This window comes from Melanotaenia boesemani, chromosome 18 (genome assembly GCF_017639745.1).
Source record: "Melanotaenia boesemani isolate fMelBoe1 chromosome 18, fMelBoe1.pri, whole genome shotgun sequence".
Classification (NCBI taxonomy): Eukaryota; Metazoa; Chordata; class Actinopteri; order Atheriniformes; family Melanotaeniidae; genus Melanotaenia; species Melanotaenia boesemani.
The window spans coordinates 21,114,348-21,133,757 of NC_055699.1; the positions used below are offsets into that span (position 1 = coordinate 21,114,348).

The 19,410-nt window shown below is 40.3% G+C and overlaps 1 protein-coding gene across 2 annotated transcripts in view; it reads left to right on the forward strand.

The window, feature by feature from the left end:
- The window catches only part of LOC121628487 (melanoma receptor tyrosine-protein kinase-like), a 48,087-nt gene that overhangs the window by 27,344 nt on the left and 1,333 nt on the right, over positions 1–19,410 (forward strand). The window contains exons 2-26 of one of the 2 annotated variants that reach the window (XM_041967517.1): positions 503–654; positions 873–1,080; positions 2,440–2,568; positions 2,664–2,732; positions 2,860–2,978; positions 3,792–3,933; positions 4,715–4,828; positions 6,194–6,320; positions 6,732–6,805; positions 6,883–6,976; positions 7,541–7,740; positions 7,827–7,959; positions 9,783–9,873; positions 11,412–11,563; positions 13,232–13,264; positions 13,840–13,984; positions 14,095–14,217; positions 14,343–14,441; positions 15,000–15,185; positions 15,661–15,816; positions 16,036–16,111; positions 16,581–16,727; positions 18,155–18,252; positions 18,538–18,679; positions 19,099–19,191. In XM_041967517.1, coding sequence (XP_041823451.1) covers positions 503–654; positions 873–1,080; positions 2,440–2,568; positions 2,664–2,732; positions 2,860–2,978; positions 3,792–3,933; positions 4,715–4,828; positions 6,194–6,320; positions 6,732–6,805; positions 6,883–6,976; positions 7,541–7,740; positions 7,827–7,959; positions 9,783–9,873; positions 11,412–11,563; positions 13,232–13,264; positions 13,840–13,984; positions 14,095–14,217; positions 14,343–14,441; positions 15,000–15,185; positions 15,661–15,816; positions 16,036–16,111; positions 16,581–16,727; positions 18,155–18,252; positions 18,538–18,679; positions 19,099–19,191 — 3,102 coding nt within the window. Of the gene's footprint in view, positions 1–502; positions 655–872; positions 1,081–2,439; positions 2,569–2,663; positions 2,733–2,859; positions 2,979–3,791; positions 3,934–4,714; positions 4,829–6,193; positions 6,321–6,731; positions 6,806–6,882; positions 6,977–7,540; positions 7,741–7,826; positions 7,960–9,782; positions 9,874–11,411; positions 11,564–13,231; positions 13,265–13,839; positions 13,985–14,094; positions 14,218–14,342; positions 14,442–14,999; positions 15,186–15,660; positions 15,817–16,035; positions 16,112–16,580; positions 16,728–18,154; positions 18,253–18,537; positions 18,682–19,098; positions 19,192–19,410 lie in introns of both variants that reach the window. The other variant, XM_041967519.1, reaches the window with a different exon arrangement.

Genomic DNA, 19,410 nt, shown 5'->3' on the forward strand with positions numbered 1-19,410 from the left:
TATGTCTCTTTCTAAGTGTGCATTATCATTATCTCCTCACCTGCCACCGTGTTTTATATATCAAAAATTTCAAAACTCGGAAGTGAAGTCCTAACCCTGCACTGCCCTCTAGTGGGTGTATTGCCTAACAACAAGGCTAATGTAAAGAATCAGGGTGTGTGGGCAGCAATGTTTGACCAGTTTTTCTTTTTTTTTTCGTGATGTAGGTGTAGGAGAGACACAAATGCTCATATCTGTTCCAGGTTTGAGTGTGAAAAACTAAACCGTTTTTTTTTTTTACCAGTAGTTTGTTTGATCAATTATTAACCGTCAAAATTACAATTTTTTTTAGATAAAATGAAGTCAACTTCAAGTTTTCATAACAATAAAATTAAGTAATATTGTGTTAAGGTCATAACTTTCTGTAGTGTTTTCATCATTTGGAAGAAAGTGGAAACAGCACCACCCTGTGGCTTTTTAGAGAAACTACAGCTGACCACAAACCTGCGTTTGTATGTTTCAGTGTGTCAGGGAACGAGCAATCAGCTAACTCTGCTGGGGAATCGTGAAAACCACTATAACAGCATGGTGCAGATGTACTCCAACTGCTCTGTGGTTCTGGAGAACCTGGAGATCACCTACACCTTGGAGCACCAGAACATGTCCTTCCTGGAGGTGTGTGAAAATGTCTATATTCTGACAGTCATGTGTGACTCTGGTTTCTAGCAGGAAAATCTGAGCTTAAGATGTTAATATTTTAATGAAAACTGTTAGTTGCAAAGTGAATTGATATATTAAACAGGTATTCAGATTTTTTTACAGGGCTGAATTTCATTACAAAACTAATAAATTCCGAATAATAACTTCATTGCTGCTGTCTTCTTTTTCTTTAGTCTATCCAGGAAGTTGGCGGCTATGTTATGATCGCCATGAACGAGGCAAAAACCATCCCACTCAAAAACCTGAGGCTGATCAGAGGACAGAACCTGTATGCGAACCAGTTCGCTCTCCTAGTGTTGTCCAACTACAAGAAGGACAATTCGTCTACATCGCTCAGCTACGCCAGCGGGATGAAACAGCTGCTGCTCAGCAATCTGATGGGTGGGTGCAGAAGCACAGGCACACAGCTGAGATGCTGCAGTCGGACCAGGAAGCTCCACAGTAATAACACCATGCAAACAAAAGCACGTCACTTTTAGTTCCTTGTTGACAAAGAGCTCCTCGTGCGCTCTACAAAACCGTTTCCTGCTTCACATGACCCAACTTGCTGCTGAGGTGTGGCAGTGATGGTGGATTCAAGCTCCCCTGGCAGCCAGCCGGTGGGAGGAGTTAGTCTGTCGTTTAAAGCCTTTCAACACCTGACTGAGATGTGGCTGAAGGAAGTACATGGCTCCCAGGCCATCTTATTTAATGAGTTGTAATTTAGATGTTTATTAATAAAAATAATAATAATATATTATATCTAATTATATAACATATTATTGATAAGGTTAACAATTTGATTGGTGTTTGTCACAGAAAAGTGTGTGGATTTAGTTGCATTTGACCAGAACACCTTAATCTGCATAAAACATTCCAACCTATTCCAAGATTAAATTTCTCTTCTAAAATATGGGGTTGAATACAGTTAAAGCAGATGAGAAATCTCAAAGTTTTTGTATCTATTAGATGCCTTGATATCATATTTAAAGAGTTCCTGATGCTCTCCCACCCCGCTGCTTGACCTATAGGCAGTGGAAGTGGATCCAAATCATCTTTAACTGTTTGTGCAGTTAGGACAAGCGTGCTGAAGTCATTTAATGACTGAACAGCCGTATTTCAGGGGTCTGGGACAGAAATAGAGCTTTCCAAAGCTAAGGGACCCTATGAGTTTGGAGAAACATGTAAAAAGAGGCCTTTTTGTGCCTTTCAGTCCTCAGAAGCTTCCTGAGCTGGAAATGTTAATATATACAAGCAGCATTATTGCAGTTTTATAACAGTGACAGAATAAATGGTGACAGCTGTTGAAATGACAGTGATGATGTAATGGTTGGAGTAAAGTGCAGCAGTTCAAAGATGGTCAGCAGCAGCAGAAATACTGAGTCTGAGGTAGGGCTCTTGTTTGCGATACGGGATCTAGTTATGATCTAGGTGGGAAGCTGAGGGGGGAGGTAGTGAACAGAGTTCAGCCTGAAGCTGTTAATCAGTCTTGTGGACCGGGTCCGAAGGCTCCAGTACCTTTTCCCAGAAAACTGAGGAGGGAGTGTGTGGGGTGGCAGGGACCACCAGTGATGCTGATGGCTCTGCCAATGTGGAAAATATCTTTTTTCTTAATCAGTTGCAATGATTAAGACATTTTCTTGTCACCAGGCATGGCAACTCTTTTGGAAGTTTGGTTCTTTTGCTTGTTCTTCCACAGCAGCTGAATGTCAGTAAACATTCCTTGTATCCACTTTGTCACATTTTGTGTCCCCCTCACAGAGGTCCTAACAGGAGGTGTGAAGATGAAAAACAATCCTTTGCTGTGTAACGCAGACACCATCAAGTGGGAGGACATTTTGGACCAAGCCAGCAATAACACAATAATACATGATACCTTTCCAAGGCAATGTATGAAGAACAGTGATGAAAATTCCTTTATTTCATTCTCTAAGTTCTGCTGGACACCTGCAGGGTTTTATAAACATGAATGTGTGTATTTCCAGGTGAGAAATGTGACCCAGGGTGTGATAAAGGCGCTTGTTGGGCAGCGGGCCCGGAAAACTGCCAGAAAAGTAAACTCACAATCACACAACCAACTCACGTTTAATTTTCCAGTAACTGAACAAAGAAAGAAAAGCATGATCCTGTTAGCTCAACCACTCTTCCTGCGATGTAACAACGTCTCTTTGCTTCTGCCAGTTACCAAGCTGCAGTGTGCACCGCAGTGCAGTGGGAGGTGCTCTGGGCCCACACCCAGCGATTGCTGCAATGAACACTGTGCTGCAGGCTGCACCGGACCTCTGGCCTCCAACTGCCTGGTTAGTATCACGGTCCTATGGCAGAGTTGTAAACTAGCTGAAAGAACCAGTAAAAAAGCAGCTCCAGACCTGAACTGGGCCTTGGCTGGATGTAAATAGATAGCACTGTTTGGTTATAAATAGTAATACTGGGGATTGGTAGGAGCTAGTTTAGTTATTAGTTATTAGTAAGTGCCCAATGGCATTTATTAATATTCACTAAAATCATCATGGGGCACCACCAGGAAACTCAGAAAATAATAACTAAATGTTGGTATCAGTCTCAAGGGTCTACAGATCTGTACATGTCAATCTGAAGCAAATATGTATGTTATGAATGTGGACACTGACCTACAATAAACATACACAAGGATCACAAATAACATTATAGTTTAATTCATTTTAAGCAAAATGACCATTTATTACTGATATTTTAATAAATACTGTTTAAGGTTGTGAGACAAATGATCAGCAGTAAATGAATGAATGAGTCAGAGTCACTGCTGACCCTGTTTGAGTCTTGTTTTATGTTCTGAAGACGAACTGCTGTTGTTACTCTTGTTGGTTAGCTGTGTCTAATAGTCGTCAGTTTTTCTAACTAATTAAACTACAGATAATTTTATCAAGTCTGACGATGTCATATTGTTTATTTAAAGCTGGTATAGACTGAATTATGTCACTTCCATGGTTCTGCCAGAATAAACCCCAACACCACAGACATTTTTTCCTTCTTAGTTAACACAAATACTTTACCTTTACTGTAAAATATGTTTCAGTTGTTTTTGAGATTCTTATTTTGTCATTAAGCACAATTCCCTCTGTTCTCTCCTACAGGCCTGCAGGAAGTTTAACAACAGTGGGACGTGTCAGGAAAGTTGTCCTCCTCTGACACTCTATGACCCAAAAACCCGGCAGGTGGTCAACAACCCAAACGTAATGTACACCTTGGGCCCCAAATGTGTCAAAGCTTGCCCAAGTACGGACTATTAACCTCTTTCATTCATAAATATCAAACCTTTTTCTGAATCTTTTTATCCTCACCTGCTGACACCCCCTGTTGTTAATTAGAAATGATGAAGTGAGGTTTAGGAAATGCTACAAAGCCATTGATTGGAAATTCATCTAAAACTTTCACCAATAAATAAAAATGGGACCTTTAGTGGCTCCTAGTTATTATGTTCTAGTTTTAAAACTTTTAACACAGCTCTGTGATTTTTGTTAATGTATTTTTTGTCTTTTACAAGTCAGGGTGGGGTTCAGTCATTTTTACGTCTCCCCACTCCGTTTAAGTCAATCATGGACTTAACTGTACATCTTTGTTTCTACTGTTTTTGTTCTTGGAATACTATCTGCTCGAAATAAATTAAGTTTGGTGACACGTGTTAAGCTGCCACCAGCAGTTATATTGTAATCAAAATATCTGAGTTATGTTTTATCAGTAATTGCTAATCTTATCAGATTTAGTTTGAAAGAAGTAACAAATGTTCCGCAATGTTTCACTGAAGCCTCGATTCATTCATTCAAACTGTCCAAGAGACAAAAATAAAACTACCAAATGGGGAATTAGCAGAAATCCTTTTAGATATTTAATGATTATGTTTGCTGGGTTCATGAAATGAAACTAAATTGCCTCCATGTTTGCTTGGCCAGGAACCAGTGGCAAGCGTGTAGACTAAGAAGGAAGCGTTGTTGGTTGTCATATGCTTCTTGTCTCTGCTGCAACCTGAACATCTGTGGGTTGGTCTTTTTTTGTGCAGGTCACTATGTGGTGATAGACAGCTCGTGCGTCCGTTCCTGCAATCCTGGGACGTATGAGGTGAAGGAGCAGGGATTCCATCGCTGCAAAGAATGCGACGGACTTTGTCCTAAAGGTAAAGGCACAGAGACACTCAAACACACCTGAATCCTCCAGAACCAGTCCCAGCGCCCGGAAATAGAACCAGCTGGGCAGTTGATTGCTGTGGTCCCATTTTTTAGGTGAACTTTGGATTTATAAGAGGACAAATTCCAGTTTAATAATTCAATATCTGACGCATGTCGAAGCAGATTAGGTATAAAATACAAGAAAAAGAATTTGCCAATGTTACACCAAAATCTGTGACCCATTGGAATCTGTGACCACAGGGGGTGTTAGTGTACATTTCTCTGCACGTACATTTTAGAAGACGAACTACGTCTTGAAAACACTTGAGTTTATTGTAATGCAGGTACAGTGAAGTCACATATTCTGATAGCTATCAGAAATGGTGAGTCCAGAAGAGGCAGAAGAGTCCAGACTACAAGAGGGATGAGATTTTGGTGTAACACCGACACTTAAAATGGGATCCAGCAGATATCAGATGCAACAGGACAGATTTACCAGAAAATAGAACATTTAATTTATGAATAACAAAGTCAATTTAGTCATTTCAACCAATAATCAGACTTTAGAAATAAATGACAGACTGTCAGAGGTCGAGATCAGTTAAGAACCTAAACAGTGATATTATGGGAGATACGTTCAGATCCATGGATAATATTTTACATAAAACAACACAAACGCTCATGTTTCCATCACACTCTAACCACTGAACAAACTTCCACATCCCAGCCACAGAGGAACCGTGGTGGAACACTCAGTTACTAACCTGCACAAGTTTACATGAGTTCGTCGCATCAGGAAACATCTGCAGCAGACAGAAAACAAAACGAAACATGTAACTGCGACTTACTAAGGATGAGTTTAATCCATCAGCAGGCAATACCTTCAGAAGAAGAGGAGGAAGAGGAACACGTGCACCTGTGGTTGCTATGGTTACTATCTTGCTAGGTCTGGTCACATTGCTGGAATCATCCAAACTTCTGGAAGTGGTTGTTCTTGCTGTCTGACACCTGAAACATGGTCCTTTCTTCACGTTATCATTGCTTCGCTATCAGTCTGTGACTTCTTTATTGAAACTAGTTAATAACTTCACGCCAAATATCGCGATAACTTAAAGAACGCATCCTGTTATATAAGATTAGGTGATTACACGCACACAAACATTAAATATACAAACACATACACAACTTGCAAGTTTCTTGAGAGATAAGTCTCCTCAATGCTGAAAAAGCTGCACAAATAACTTAAATAATTATAAATAAAAATTATATTCAAAGTATATAAATTTAAATAAATAAATGAAAAGGCTGGATGGGAGGGCCTTGCCCACTGGGGCTCAGAACCAAAGGTTGAGTGCAGTTTGTTCTTCCTGCAGCCTGTGACGGAGTTGGGATTGGCAGTCTGGTCAAGACAATCGCAGTCAACGCCTCCAACATCGAGTCCTTCAAGAACTGCAGCAAAATCAACGGGGACGTCGTCCTCACCTCGTCCTCGTTCACTGGGTGAGATGCTCCTCGTCACTAATCCTGCAGCTTCTCTGATTCAGGGACAGCTGGATCGTCCCAGCTGAGGCCTGTGCTTTTTTTCTTCCTTTGCAATTTGATGCTTACTTTATTTGTTGAGTTTGTTTTTCGTTTAAAGATGAAGAAAGTGGAAGTTCAGGTTCATCTCATCCACTCAGACCACACAGACCTAAGAACTTCAGCGGATTCAAATTGATGTGTGAAACATAAATATTAAGAAATAAACGGAGTGTTGTATCCCATCAACTCGTTAGACCTCAAGCTTTCTGCAAAGATGTTTAAAGCCTAAAAAGATGAAGTATTTAATGGTCCTCAGTAATTCATTAATGGATCAAACAGTAGGTTTCATTGATGTTTCAAAGTAAAGGTTGTTTTGATTGGCTGTTCCAGGGATGCACACTACAAGATCCCGCCCATGGACCCAGAGAAGCTGGAGTACTTCAGGACAGTAAAAGAAATCACTGGTAGGTTTTTACTGACTTTTCTTGGAGAGCTCTGACTTGTGAACCACACCAGTTCAGTCAGTGTTTCTGTTGTCCAGGTTACCTGCTGATCACGTCCTGGCCTGAGAATCTGACATCTCTGTCAGTGTTCGAGAACCTGGAGATCATCAGAGGAAGGTCATTAGCTCAAAAGTGAGTCATGTTTTGGTTTGTAACTCTATCACATATATCTGTTTAATTCAAGATTTTGGAATCAAAATTCTAGATTCAGGATTCAAGATTCAAGATCTTTATTGTCACTATGCAAGCATCTCTTGGCTTAAGCACATATATATATATATATATATATATATATATATAGTGTTTGTTTGTCTCAAAATATCAGCATCTGACAGTATGAAGCCAAACAAGTTACACTTTGGAACTTCTCATTCCGAACATAAAGAAAAGTCTGTTGTTAAGAGCTGACATTATTATTGTCAATGAAAATGGGGCCCTGCAGAAAAATATTGGGAACCACTGACTTAATCAAGTTCAGGGTCCCAGTGGGTGTGGGGTCTGGGGTTTGCCAGTCCATCACAGAGACAAACAACCACTAACACTCACTCCTAGGGTCAGGTTAGTAGCACAAGATTAACCCAACAGACGCATTTAATGACTGTGATGTTTTTGCACAAGTACTTTTTATAACTTAACAGATCACTTCAGATTGGTTTTGTGTGTGAATGGAAACCTGACTGTTCTCTCCACCCTCAGTCAGTACAGTCTAGCGGTGGTGCAGTTGGCGCCCCTGCAGTTTCTTGGTCTGCGTTCCCTGAAGGAGATCAGCGCTGGGAATGTGCGGCTGAATGGAAACCCTAAGTTGTGCTACACTGATACCATGCAGTGGTCCCGCCTTCTCAATTCCACAGAGCAGAAGATCAAAATAAACGGCAGCCCTGACAGCAATGACTGCAGTGAGTGCTGAGTTCGGAGTTCACTCCGCCGCTGAGTCCTACGAACATTGAGGTTATAAGAAAACGCTTTTTTCTGTCTCACACAGAGATGCAGAATCATACCTGTCACCAGGAGTGTTCAGAAGACGGATGCTGGGGTCCAGAGCCCACCATGTGTATGTCCTGTCGGCACTTTAAACGCAGCGGGCATTGTGTTGCTCACTGCAACCTGCTGCAAGGGTGAGAAAGCCATGAAACTATTATTATCATCAATAATAGTAATTAGTAATAGGAGTAGTAATTGTAGCTATTAATTTTTAGCTAATGTTGTTTAAATTATTTATAGCATATTTAGTTATTTAATTCAGGTTATTTTAATACATTTGTTGAATTTGTAACATAAATGATCACAAAATTTTAAATGTGTGTATGTAAAGTAGATATTTCTGTTTTTTATAAGCAGTTGTGTAAAATACTCATCAGCAGTCGGTGTCTCAGGAAAATCATGTTTTTGCTTTTAATTACACATTTAATTACATGTAGGCATGTTTATGACGACTACTTTGCATATCCTGCATCAGCAAAAGAACTGTGTATGCTGAATGGATACGTGGGGTAACCTGTAGATGCAATGTGGGGATAAATGTAATTGTATATCTTTTGTTTATTTTTGTATGTATTTATTTATAAAGGGACAATCTATATTGATAAAAATGTACATGTAAACATGCAAGATTTAGCCAAGGCTAATTTCCATCTTTAGTCCATTAGCAGGCCAAAGTCAACAAGACAGCACAATACATACAATAATATTTAAAATAAAAATGCAAACAACAATCAGATTTGCTACAATACTCAAAAAAGGCTTCCCTGATGTCGTACCATCTATAATTTAGTAGTTCTCACCTTTTTTGCTTCTTTGTATGCATCCTTTTATCCTGAAGTTCACTTCACCCTCTTTACCTCTAGTGGATGAATGTTTGAATGCTCGGTGGTGGATGACAATTAGCTGGATTCGTTGCCACTTCTCCATCAGTCTGCCCCCGGGCTGCTGTGGCAACCCTTGTAGCTTACCATCACAAAGTATGAACGTTGTGGAAATTAATGATGAATTCACTGTAAAGCGCTTTGGGTGCATTTAAAAAGTGCTGTAGAAATCCATCCATCCATCCATCCTCCCATCCACCCATCCATCCATCCACAAATCCACCCATCCATCCACCCATTATCTATACCGTTTCATCCATTAAGGGTCGCGGGGAAGCTGGAGCCTAACCCAGCATTTAGCAGGTGAGAGTCAGGGTTCATCCTGGACAGATCACCAGTCTATCGCAGGGCGCTATAGAAATCAATTCCATTATTATTATTACTAATGTGCCTCCCAGTGGAATTCTGCAGTTACAGGTAGCATGTGTGTTTGGCAGCATGTATGTTCCCATGTTACCTGCAGGCAGCAGTCAGCTTCAAGAAGCAGGGAGGTAACTAAGCTACGAACTGCCAACAACAAGGTGAAGAGCAAATCTTCTCCATTCAAGCTTTGTAGCTAGCTTAGTACTGTTCTGGTGGTCTCGTGGTGTTTTGGGATTTTAATTTTTACAGTCTTGTAGAGATTTGGATTATAACAGCAGACTGTTGAATTAAAGCTGATTGGAAGCTGCTTGGCAGTGATTGATAATAGCAACATGATGCAAAGTTGATTATATGTGGTGTCTGCTGAAAACACTGTTACACTTTCGTTTTGACCTGTTTAGATGGAGAAAGTTTTCTCTTCTCCATGGGACCTGCTTTTGCTGCTGATTCATTACGTTGTTTTGGTATATAATAGTCAAAGACTCCTCACACACTGGCTGCTCATTAGATGTTCACACAATCCTACTTCAAAAATCGGAAATATCCCTTTAATATGTTCTAATTTCCACAACATCAGTAACTCAGCAGAAATCTACAATAAGGGGTAAACGTTTTGCATTCAGACTTCAGCTGTAATTAAAGGATTGAAGCATTTAACCTAAATGATGTAGCTGAGAAAACCTGACTCATCATGTCTTTGTGTCATCCTGCAGCGAACCCAGAGAGGTGAATGTGGCCAGCAGTTGTGTAGCGTGTCACCCAGAGTGTTTGCCGATGACAGGGAGCCTGACCTGCAATGGACCAGTAAGACCACCTACTGGGGGGGTTTGAGTGGGCTAAGGGGGAGGTAACCAGTGCTCGTACACAAGTCTGCTCCAGACCAGGATAACCAGCTATTAAGAACATTTGACAGGTGGAAACAAGACAAAAAAAAAGACAAATAAGTTCCCGCTCACACTGTTCACGTCATGTCATAAAATAATATTAAAATCTATTAAAATTGAATAGCTGCATTTTCATTGTTAAATAAAGACATTAATATTGCAAAGTAAAACATTAAATGCAACAAATTACAACACAAAGTCTATTTAAGAGAAAAAAGTCTTAATGGCATTTACCAATACTTCAAATACTGTATTTGGGAAAAAATGTTTGCGTTATTCGTACAGATCAATCAGCAGCGTTTAATCTGCTGATGGCAGGAACAGAGCTTTGATTTTGCTTTTAGTCTCATGTTCATCCACGTTTTGTTTATCCATTCACTGCCGCACTAAGCGAGACTGTACAAGTCTGGAATCAGTCTGGATTAAAAGAAGGCTGAACTGCTTTTGTGGAACCACTTGAGGCTCAAGTAGGAGACATTGTTAGTTTGAGCCTGACTTTTTTCAGGTACGCCTCGCTTTGTTGAGCAACTCTCATGGAACACCCCGCTGGTGTGTTGCAGCAGGGAAACATCTAAAGGATGCAGGACACTGGCTCAAGAAGTCAGAAGTTGGTGATCCCTCTGCTAAATGATGAGTTGTGAATATTGAAGATCAGTTTTTGTTTGCACTCATTGGTCCGTGTAGGTTTTAAACCTTGTTCTTCATCAGCTGAATATCAGTAAGAGCTTTTATGTGTTTCGAAAGTAATTACAATGATCAGAAGACACGTTGCATTATTTATGTTTACTATACGTACTGTTGTTAAAGATATTTTTACACCATTTTCTAAAAGAAAGGCTGTTGTCTAAAGATTTTTTTCATCAACTTTTCATCAAGTAATAACTCATAATAATGATATAGTAAATATAACTCATGTTACTGGCAGGCGGTCAGTTACCATTAGTTGTCAAATGCTCCTCCACTTGTTACTTTTTCCGTCTTTTGTTGCCCATGTTTTAACTTTTTTTTCACACGTTACTGCGATCAAATTCAAAATGAGCTCATATTTTCAATGTAATGTTCAAATGTCTCAGTTTCAACATGTGATATGTTGTTTATGTTCTATTGGGAAAAAAATGTGGGCTGATGAGATTTTGAAATCATTGCATTCTGTTATTATTTACATTTTATGCAGCATCCCAACTGTCTTGGGATTGGTGAGGTCAAAGTTAAACTACACAGAGAGAATATCAATAGAATTCAGCCACGTGAGGAAGCGGTGATGTTCAGAATAACTGAGGCTGTGTAGCTCAGTGAGTTGCAGCTGTGCCGTCCTGCTGAAATCTGGGCTAAAAGCAAATGTTTAGAAAAAACTAAAATTCACTGTGCTTTATTTAATTACTTTGTTTATTGTTAAAAATTCATAAAAATGTGCCTAAATAATTTTCGAGTATGGATCCATTCTCTGTCCATCTGCAGGGTCCAGACCAGTGTTTGCAGTGCGCCCACTTCAGCGATGGCCCCCACTGTGTGCGGCAGTGCTCCCAGGGTTTGACGGGAGACAAGTTGATCTGGAAATATGCTGACAAATTGGGCCAGTGCAAACCATGCCACCAGAACTGCACCCAGGGGTAAGACATGTTGCCTTTTCCAGTCCCTGAGGTCGGCTAACCAGCTGCTCCAGGTTCAGGAGGAAGCTCAGAGGCCTTTTCCACTGTTGCTCCACAACTGTGGAATAATCTGCCTTTGCACATTAGAGCGGCCCCTTCTCTGTCCCCTTTAAAACTTGTCTTAACCCTCCTGTTATGTTCATTTGTCTGGAACAACAATGATGTTCGTGGGTCAATTTGACCCAGTGCATATTGAATTATGCAAAACCAAAAAAAATATCCTAACAAGCATTGTTAAAATTTCATTACTAACTCCATTACCAACTTTTCTATCAATATTTAGTGCAATGGCGTTCCTTACCTCTCACAGGTAATGGTTCAATTAGGATAATTCACTTGTTTTTCATAAAAAAAATACATGTTCAAACTAAATGTGTTTTGTCCAGCTCCTTCCACTTTCCCCCAAAAACACGCCTCCCTTCTAGATTAGTCATTTCCAGAATGATTTTCTGTATTGAATAAGGCATGACCAGCTCAAAAGCTGATTTGATGTCTGTCATACGAGTCACTGCCATCCTAGTCGGCCCTGGCACTGCCTCTATTATGTTTTCTGCAGACTGTTTTGCCTGACGCATATTTGGGGATGAAGACCACAGTATTTCACCATTTTTTTTACATTAATGTCTTGCTTAGAGGAATAGGAATATCATTTCCCTCATCTGGTTCAAAATCAGTATAATTAGAATCAGAATTTAGCTCAAGATTGTCTTTATCTTCAGACACATCCTCCTCTATATCATTCATGATGAAAGACGACTTCCAGAGCCTCCTGAACTGCCATCTTTTTGCTTCTGCTACTCATTTTGTAAAGGTCTGCCTGACAGAGTGTAACCCCTCCTTTACACCTGGTGTGTGTGCACCGCGACCTCTGATTCTATTCTATTATAACATTATAACATTAGAAATGTCCATGATAAACAAGGTTTAGAAGTCTTTATATGTTTTGCCCCTGCCCTGTTGAGTGTCCACTGAATGTGGGTGGAGTTTTCCCACAAGAGCATAAATGGTTCCCGTCGAAGTCATAACACCTGCACCTGTGTGTCTGTGTGTGTGAGATTGGGGTGAAATATGTCTCACAGTTGCAAAGAAAGAAACAGTCTGACATTTCTGACACCCTTTTACCTCCAGTGTGACTGCTGGGACAAATTGACCCAAACAGCATCTATGTGATATAAACATGCAGGGGGTGGTTGCAAATATGTGAGATGAACCATTTTCATTTTATATGTTGATTACACTAATTAAGGTAAGCAGTGTTTCATACTTTTTTTCCCTAGATCTTAAACCTTTAAAACGGGTCAATTTGACCCGTAACATAACAGGATGGTTAAAAGCCACTTTTATTCTTTGACTTTCAATCTCAGCGAGACTTGTTTTTATTTGTTTTAATTGGTTTTAGTGTGTTGGTTTTTAATTGTTCTTATTTCTGATTATTTATTTTTCTGTTTGTTTTATGTATATCTTGATTTTACTTGTGTTCAGCACTTTGTTGAGCTGGGGGGTTTGTGAACTGCTTTATAAATAAGGTTGTTGTGATATGTTTTGGTATGTTACCAAGTACCTGTGGTTTGAATGATGTCTGCCATGTTTAACAGTAAGAAACATACTGAGAGCCTGTTGTGTCTGCAGGTGTTCTGGACCTGGACTGTCCGGATGCATAGGGTAAACTACCACTTTGTCTTTTACTCACCAACTTAAAATAATATTGAATGAAACAGACATTTTATAATAATATAGAAACGTCAACTTGTGTTAATTTGGTGTTTAGATTTTTTTTTTAAATTAATTAATTAATTAATATAGCTTATTTTATAGTTTCTTTTCCCCTCTCCCTTAAAAGGCTTTGCCTTTTCTCAGGCTGCAGATGTAAATAAGGATTTCTTTTTTATTTGTCTTGCCTGGTTAAATAAAGACAAAATAAAATTTAGAAAAAAATCGTGTGTAAGATGAAAATCTGACGACCTGCAGGTTCCCTCAGCTTTTAGCAGTTAATGAAAGGTAATGATAAAGATTGCAAACAAATACAAACTGTTTTATTAAAACAAAATTACATTTTACATTCCTGTTACTTTAAAGGGCTTGTGACGTGTTCAAACCTGAACTAAGATTTTTACACTTCTTCATTAAAAGACATTTTTCTACCCTGCGGACAACATTTATTATTTTAAACCTGAACGGAAGTCAGTGGAAATCCACTATCATCTCAGGAGGCTTGACTCTTCTTTGTGTCCTCTCAGAGCTAACACACACTCTTCGCTGGCGGTGACTGTGGTCAGTGGACTCCTGGTAACTGTCATTGTGTCACTGCTCATCTTACTGTTGCTACGGCGACGGCGAATCAAAAGAAAGAGGACCCTACGTCGCTTATTGCAGGAGAGGGAGGTGGGATATTTTGTTTTTGACAAACAAAGGAAATTTATATTGATTAGAAGACTGAATATTTAAAGAAGCGTTTTTTTTTTTTGTTGTTTTTTTTTTTAACGTTATTGTAGCTGGTGGAGCCGCTGACTCCGAGCGGTCAAGCCCCCAACCAGGCACTGCTGAGGATCCTGAAGGAGACAGAGTTTAAGAAGGTCCGGGTGCTCGGCTCCGGGGCCTTTGGGACTGTCTTCAAGGTAACAGTCTTTGGTACAAATATGTCATCACATCCATGATACACTAATTTAAAGCAAAATCATATACCAAGATGTTTTGAGGTAGAAAAAAAGTCTAATTTTTAGACGTGTGTGTTTGTGTTAAGGGTTTATGGATCCCTGAAGGGGAAAATGTCAAGATCCCAGTGGCCATCAAAGTTTTGAGAGAGGCCACATCACCCAAAGCAAACCAAGAAGTCCTGGATGTGAGATGTTTCTCTGTTTCTTCTCTTCTCATTTAATTATTCCTGGCACAGTTTCACAGCAAACTTCTCTGTGCAGCTGCAACCTGCATCTCACGCCCTGAGGAGAATCTGTTTAAAGCAGTAGTGTCCAGCTCCGGTCCTCGACTCCCACAGTCCTGCAGGTTTTCCAACTATCCCTGCTCCAACACACCTGAATTCAATTAATAATTCATTGTGCAGAACTTAGTAGGGCGTTGGATCAGTGTAATCTGAGTCAGGTGTGCTGAAGCAGGGAAACATTGAAAACCTGCAGGACCGCGGCCCTCGAGGACTGACCTGTATGTTCTGTCAGGTGTGGAGATGAGGCTGGTATGAGCAGGTTTCTTGGGAAGATGTTAGTTATGTGTATAGATGTCAGGCTTTTTGTGCGCGTGGATGCTGAATGTGTTTCAGTGTAAGCAGAAAAAAATGTATCATATTATTTTTGTATTTTTCTGCTTAATCTTCTTCTGTTTCTCAATGTGTAGTGATTGTTTGTGTTTCCTGGACATGTTTCTGAGCCGACATGAATCTGTGCAGGAGGCGTATGTGATGGCGAGCGTGGATCACCCTCATGTGTGTCGTCTGCTGGGGATTTGCCTGACGTCGTCAGTGCAGCTGGTGACTCAGCTGATGCCATACGGATGTTTGCTGGACTACGTCCGACAACACAAGGACCACATCTGTGCTCAGTGGATGCTGAACTGGTGTGTCCAGATCGCCAAGGTGAACTGAATAAATTAATTTAATGTAAACTCCTCCAAAAAGAAAATCTGCATAACTATGCCTGAGGCATCTGCTCTAACTGCAGCTTGCTTTAAACCTGCAGTGTCTCATTAACCTGATCACAGCAGGAACTGTGCATGTGTGTTGATGCACTGTTAATCTGTTTGGGTCTGGTTAAAGTCTCGGCTGGATGTTTAAATGCTGGGAAAAACACCACCAACAAGGTCATGAGCTCAGTGTAAAACCTGCTGCTCTTTATTGCTGCAACATTAATCCGTCTGGGCACGTCGTCAAATCTCAAACAGCTTCAGAGACTTTATTCATTGTAAATTAAAATCTAAACCGGGATTTTTATCTGCTTTCTTTATTTATATATATATATATATATATATATACACACACATTTGCTTACACACAATGATTCGTACCCAGCAGCACAAAGAAATAGTTTCTCCTCACAATTGTGTGCATGTAGGGGATGAGCTACCTGGAGGAGCGTCACCTGGTGCATCGAGACTTGGCAGCGAGAAACGTCCTATTAAAAAATCCCAACCACGTAAAGATCACAGACTTCGGCCTCGCCAAGCTGCTGACAGCTGATGAGAATGAGTATCAAGCTGATGGAGGGAAGGTGTGTGTCAGTGTCAAACTCAACAGATTACAGTTTTTCTATTACAGCAAGAAGACGCTCAGTAGTTGTTTAAAAGCATAGCAGAGCCATCATTTATTTATTAGGATTCATTTGCATTCCTCAAACTGCTTGGAAGGTTTTTATCAGCTGACATCAAGAATCTTACTAATGTTTGTTTTTTTGTTTTATTTTTGTTTTTTCTCCCTTTCTCTTCTGAAGGTTCCTATAAAGTGGATGTCATTGGAGTCAATCCTCCAGTGGACGTATACCCATCAAAGCGATGTCTGGAGCTATGGTAAAAAAACATCTGCAGCATGCATGAGGCCTGAGGCAAAACTTTAAGACTTTAAGCCAGATCTTTTTTATTTCTGGTGTCTGTTGGTTTTGGACCAGCGGCACTCTGTCAGTGAACAGAAATTATTCTGAATTTGGCTTTGAGACAAAAAGAAGTTGTTTTACCTGCTAAACAAACATCTAGACAATCTTTGTCACATTTTCACACAACCTGCAGTGTAAGTGTTAATGTAACTTCCTGGACAAGGTGTGACTGCTGCTTATTCACACCTAACTAAGTGAACCATCCGTAAATGAGGAAGGAGAGACCAAAGATTCGGATGTGAGAACCCACCAATGCTGTCATAAAACCCAAAACCTACAGAGATTACTAAGAAACTTTTTAAACCTCGTAGTTATGCTATCTTTATGGATTTTATTGCTGTGTTTTATCCACATGTGAGTCCTCTCTAATAGTTGATGATCTGCAGGTGTGACAGTGTGGGAACTGATGACGTTCGGCTCTAAACCATACGACGGCATCCCGGCCAGTGAGATTGCCTCAGTGCTGGAGAGGGGGGAGCGGCTGCCTCAGCCCCCCATTTGCACCATCGATGTCTACATGATCATGGTGAAATGTAAGAAAAAGCCCTGCAGGGGATGCTAGCTGAAAAGCTACAGGTTCATCAGAATTATCATGATGCAGCCTGACATATTTTACACAAAGACTCAAAAAGGTTCCAGTTCAGACATTAATGATTTCCTCACTGATCAGATGATCTTGTGGATAAACACAATAGAAGATGGACTTCTTGTTTGTTGGTAGGAACCACTTTAGTTATTTTTTATTACTAATGTGTCCAAGGACAGATATTAGTTGTGAATAAAATTATTAATGAAATATATTTATCCCTATTTAACGGAACATAGTGGGGAGTGGTATCCTAGTGGTTCCAGAAGTGGACTTTTGTCTGGAGGACCAGGGATCAAGTCCCTGGGGTCAGCAACAGAAGTGAACCACTGTTGGCCCCTGAGCAAACCCTTAACTCCCCTATCACCTACTCCTCAGTAGCTGAAATATGGCAGTCTAGGAAAAGTTTACCAGAGACGGGTAAAAGGCAGAGCCTAATTTCCAACTTAGGATTAATAAAGTAAAAATGATTAAAAACTCACAGACTTAATGAGTCAATACAATGACTGGATTGTACAGGCTAGTTCAAGGATGGGTGACCCAGTCCTCAAGAGCCACAGTCCTGTTGATTTTAGATGTTTCACTGCTCCAACACACATGATTGAAATTAAATGGCTCTCCACAGCTTCTTAACAAGTCCAAGTATGTTGATCCAATAATCTGATTCCTGTGTGCTGCAGCAGAAAACATGCAAAACCTGCAGGACTACTTTGCCCATCCCTGGACTGGCTTGTTGCTTAGGCACTTGGAGCTAGTGCTGATACTAATGCCAATGCTAGTGTGTGTTGCTATCACAGTCTTTAGGAAATGGCTCTGACCATGAAGGAAAGGGTCTGGAAATGGTCCTGGGTCCATCCAAAATCCAACTGAGTTGTTTAAACTTTGTATGCTCTGAAGACAAAAAGATTCTGGTCACTTATTCTTGCTCAGAGTGGGTTAGCAGTGCAGCGTACCATGTAGAGGGAATCTCTCTTTGGTTTAAGAAGAAGTCTGGTGCAGGTTCTGTATTGCTGCTGCAAAGAGTAGGACAGAAAGCTCAGTGGCTTCTCGCAGGCAGATTCTGCAGCCTTATAATTGCAGACTGAGTTTAGCAGGACTTGTCCTCTAGTGAGGCTTAGGGAGAGCATATGATCCTCTGGAGCCTGGAGGAAAGGAGGTGTGTATTTCCTCATTTTTATGGAAGACTTGTTAGGAGTTTCCTTTTTTGAAGATGGGGATATGGGTATATAAAGTAAGGTGCTGACTTTAAAAGTCCAGATGAAGTTGTAAATAAAAAATCTTTGTTGTGCTTTCCTCAAATCTGACATCAAACGTCAATAGTTTGATTGGGTGGTAGAAGAAGAGCCGCTGAATGAATTTCCTGTCTCCCTGCAGGCTGGATGATCGACCCGTGCTGCCGTCCCAGATTCAGAGAGCTGGTAGGAGAGTTCTCTCAAATGGCCCGCGATCCATCCAGATACCTGGTCATACAGGTACCTCAGTGATTTTAGTTATTATGTCCACACAGAAATAACTTGACAAACTACTGTTGCATTTTAACCCAGTTGATCGCAATCTGCACCAAACGTCTTCCTTTGCTCTCTTTCATGTATTGTGGCTCAGTAGTTCCAGATAGCTCCTGTTACCAAACCTCCATCTTATCTCAACAGCTGATGCAGTGATGTTACAAAAATTTTGCTAATATGAACAATAAAGATGACAAAAGTTCTTTAGTTGTATCAGAAACTGATCTAATTTGGACCTAACCTGTCTCTCAGGGTGACCTACCGAGTCCTTCAGACAGCAGGTTTTACTCCCGACTGCTGAGCTCGGACGACACGGAGGATATGGTCGATGCAGACGAATACCTGCTGCCAAACAAACGCGTGGGTAACCATGACAACCATCACTGCAGTACTACGGTATAAACAAACACAATTCTTTTCAAGTCCCAAGAATATGTGAGGCTGCCTAAATTAATGATATGCTGCAAAATTCTTTTTTCTAATTTTCCAGAGGTAATTCCAGCGTTTTTATGTTTTTTCTGCATTTATTCATTTACTTTTTATTATTATATTCAGGATGAGTTATGAGTTAAGGTTTCTTAACTCTATGCATTTATCTAAATTCATGGGGTTGTAGTTTCTTGTTTACATGCCATCTCTCTATCTGCGCTCTTACTACTGGCCACCAGGGGGCAGACGTACAACTATTGTGTTTGATCAACTGTTTATTTGCTGAAGAGAGAAATTTAAAACCAGCTATGTTTAAATATATCCACAACACTGTTTCCAAATCAGAAATTAAATTTAGTGCTTACAAATGTTTTTTTCCTCCTTCGTGTCAGAATGGTGGTCCGGTCAGAGAGACCCTGCGATACGTCACTGATCCCACTCAGAACGCTCTGGATACAGACGACTTCACCGGCCATGGTACCATCACCAAACATGATTCAACATGTCTTCATTTAGACACACAGATCAATTAACATGCTAATTACAGACTTAGAATAAATTTAAGGAAAAGCATTAGCCCTGCAGAACCAGACATAAGGAGGAATGAAGCTGTAAAATACTGACAGATAAATATGAAATACAATCAGCATCTGCGCTCTGAATGAATCTGACAGTAAAGACCCATTTTTCTGCTCT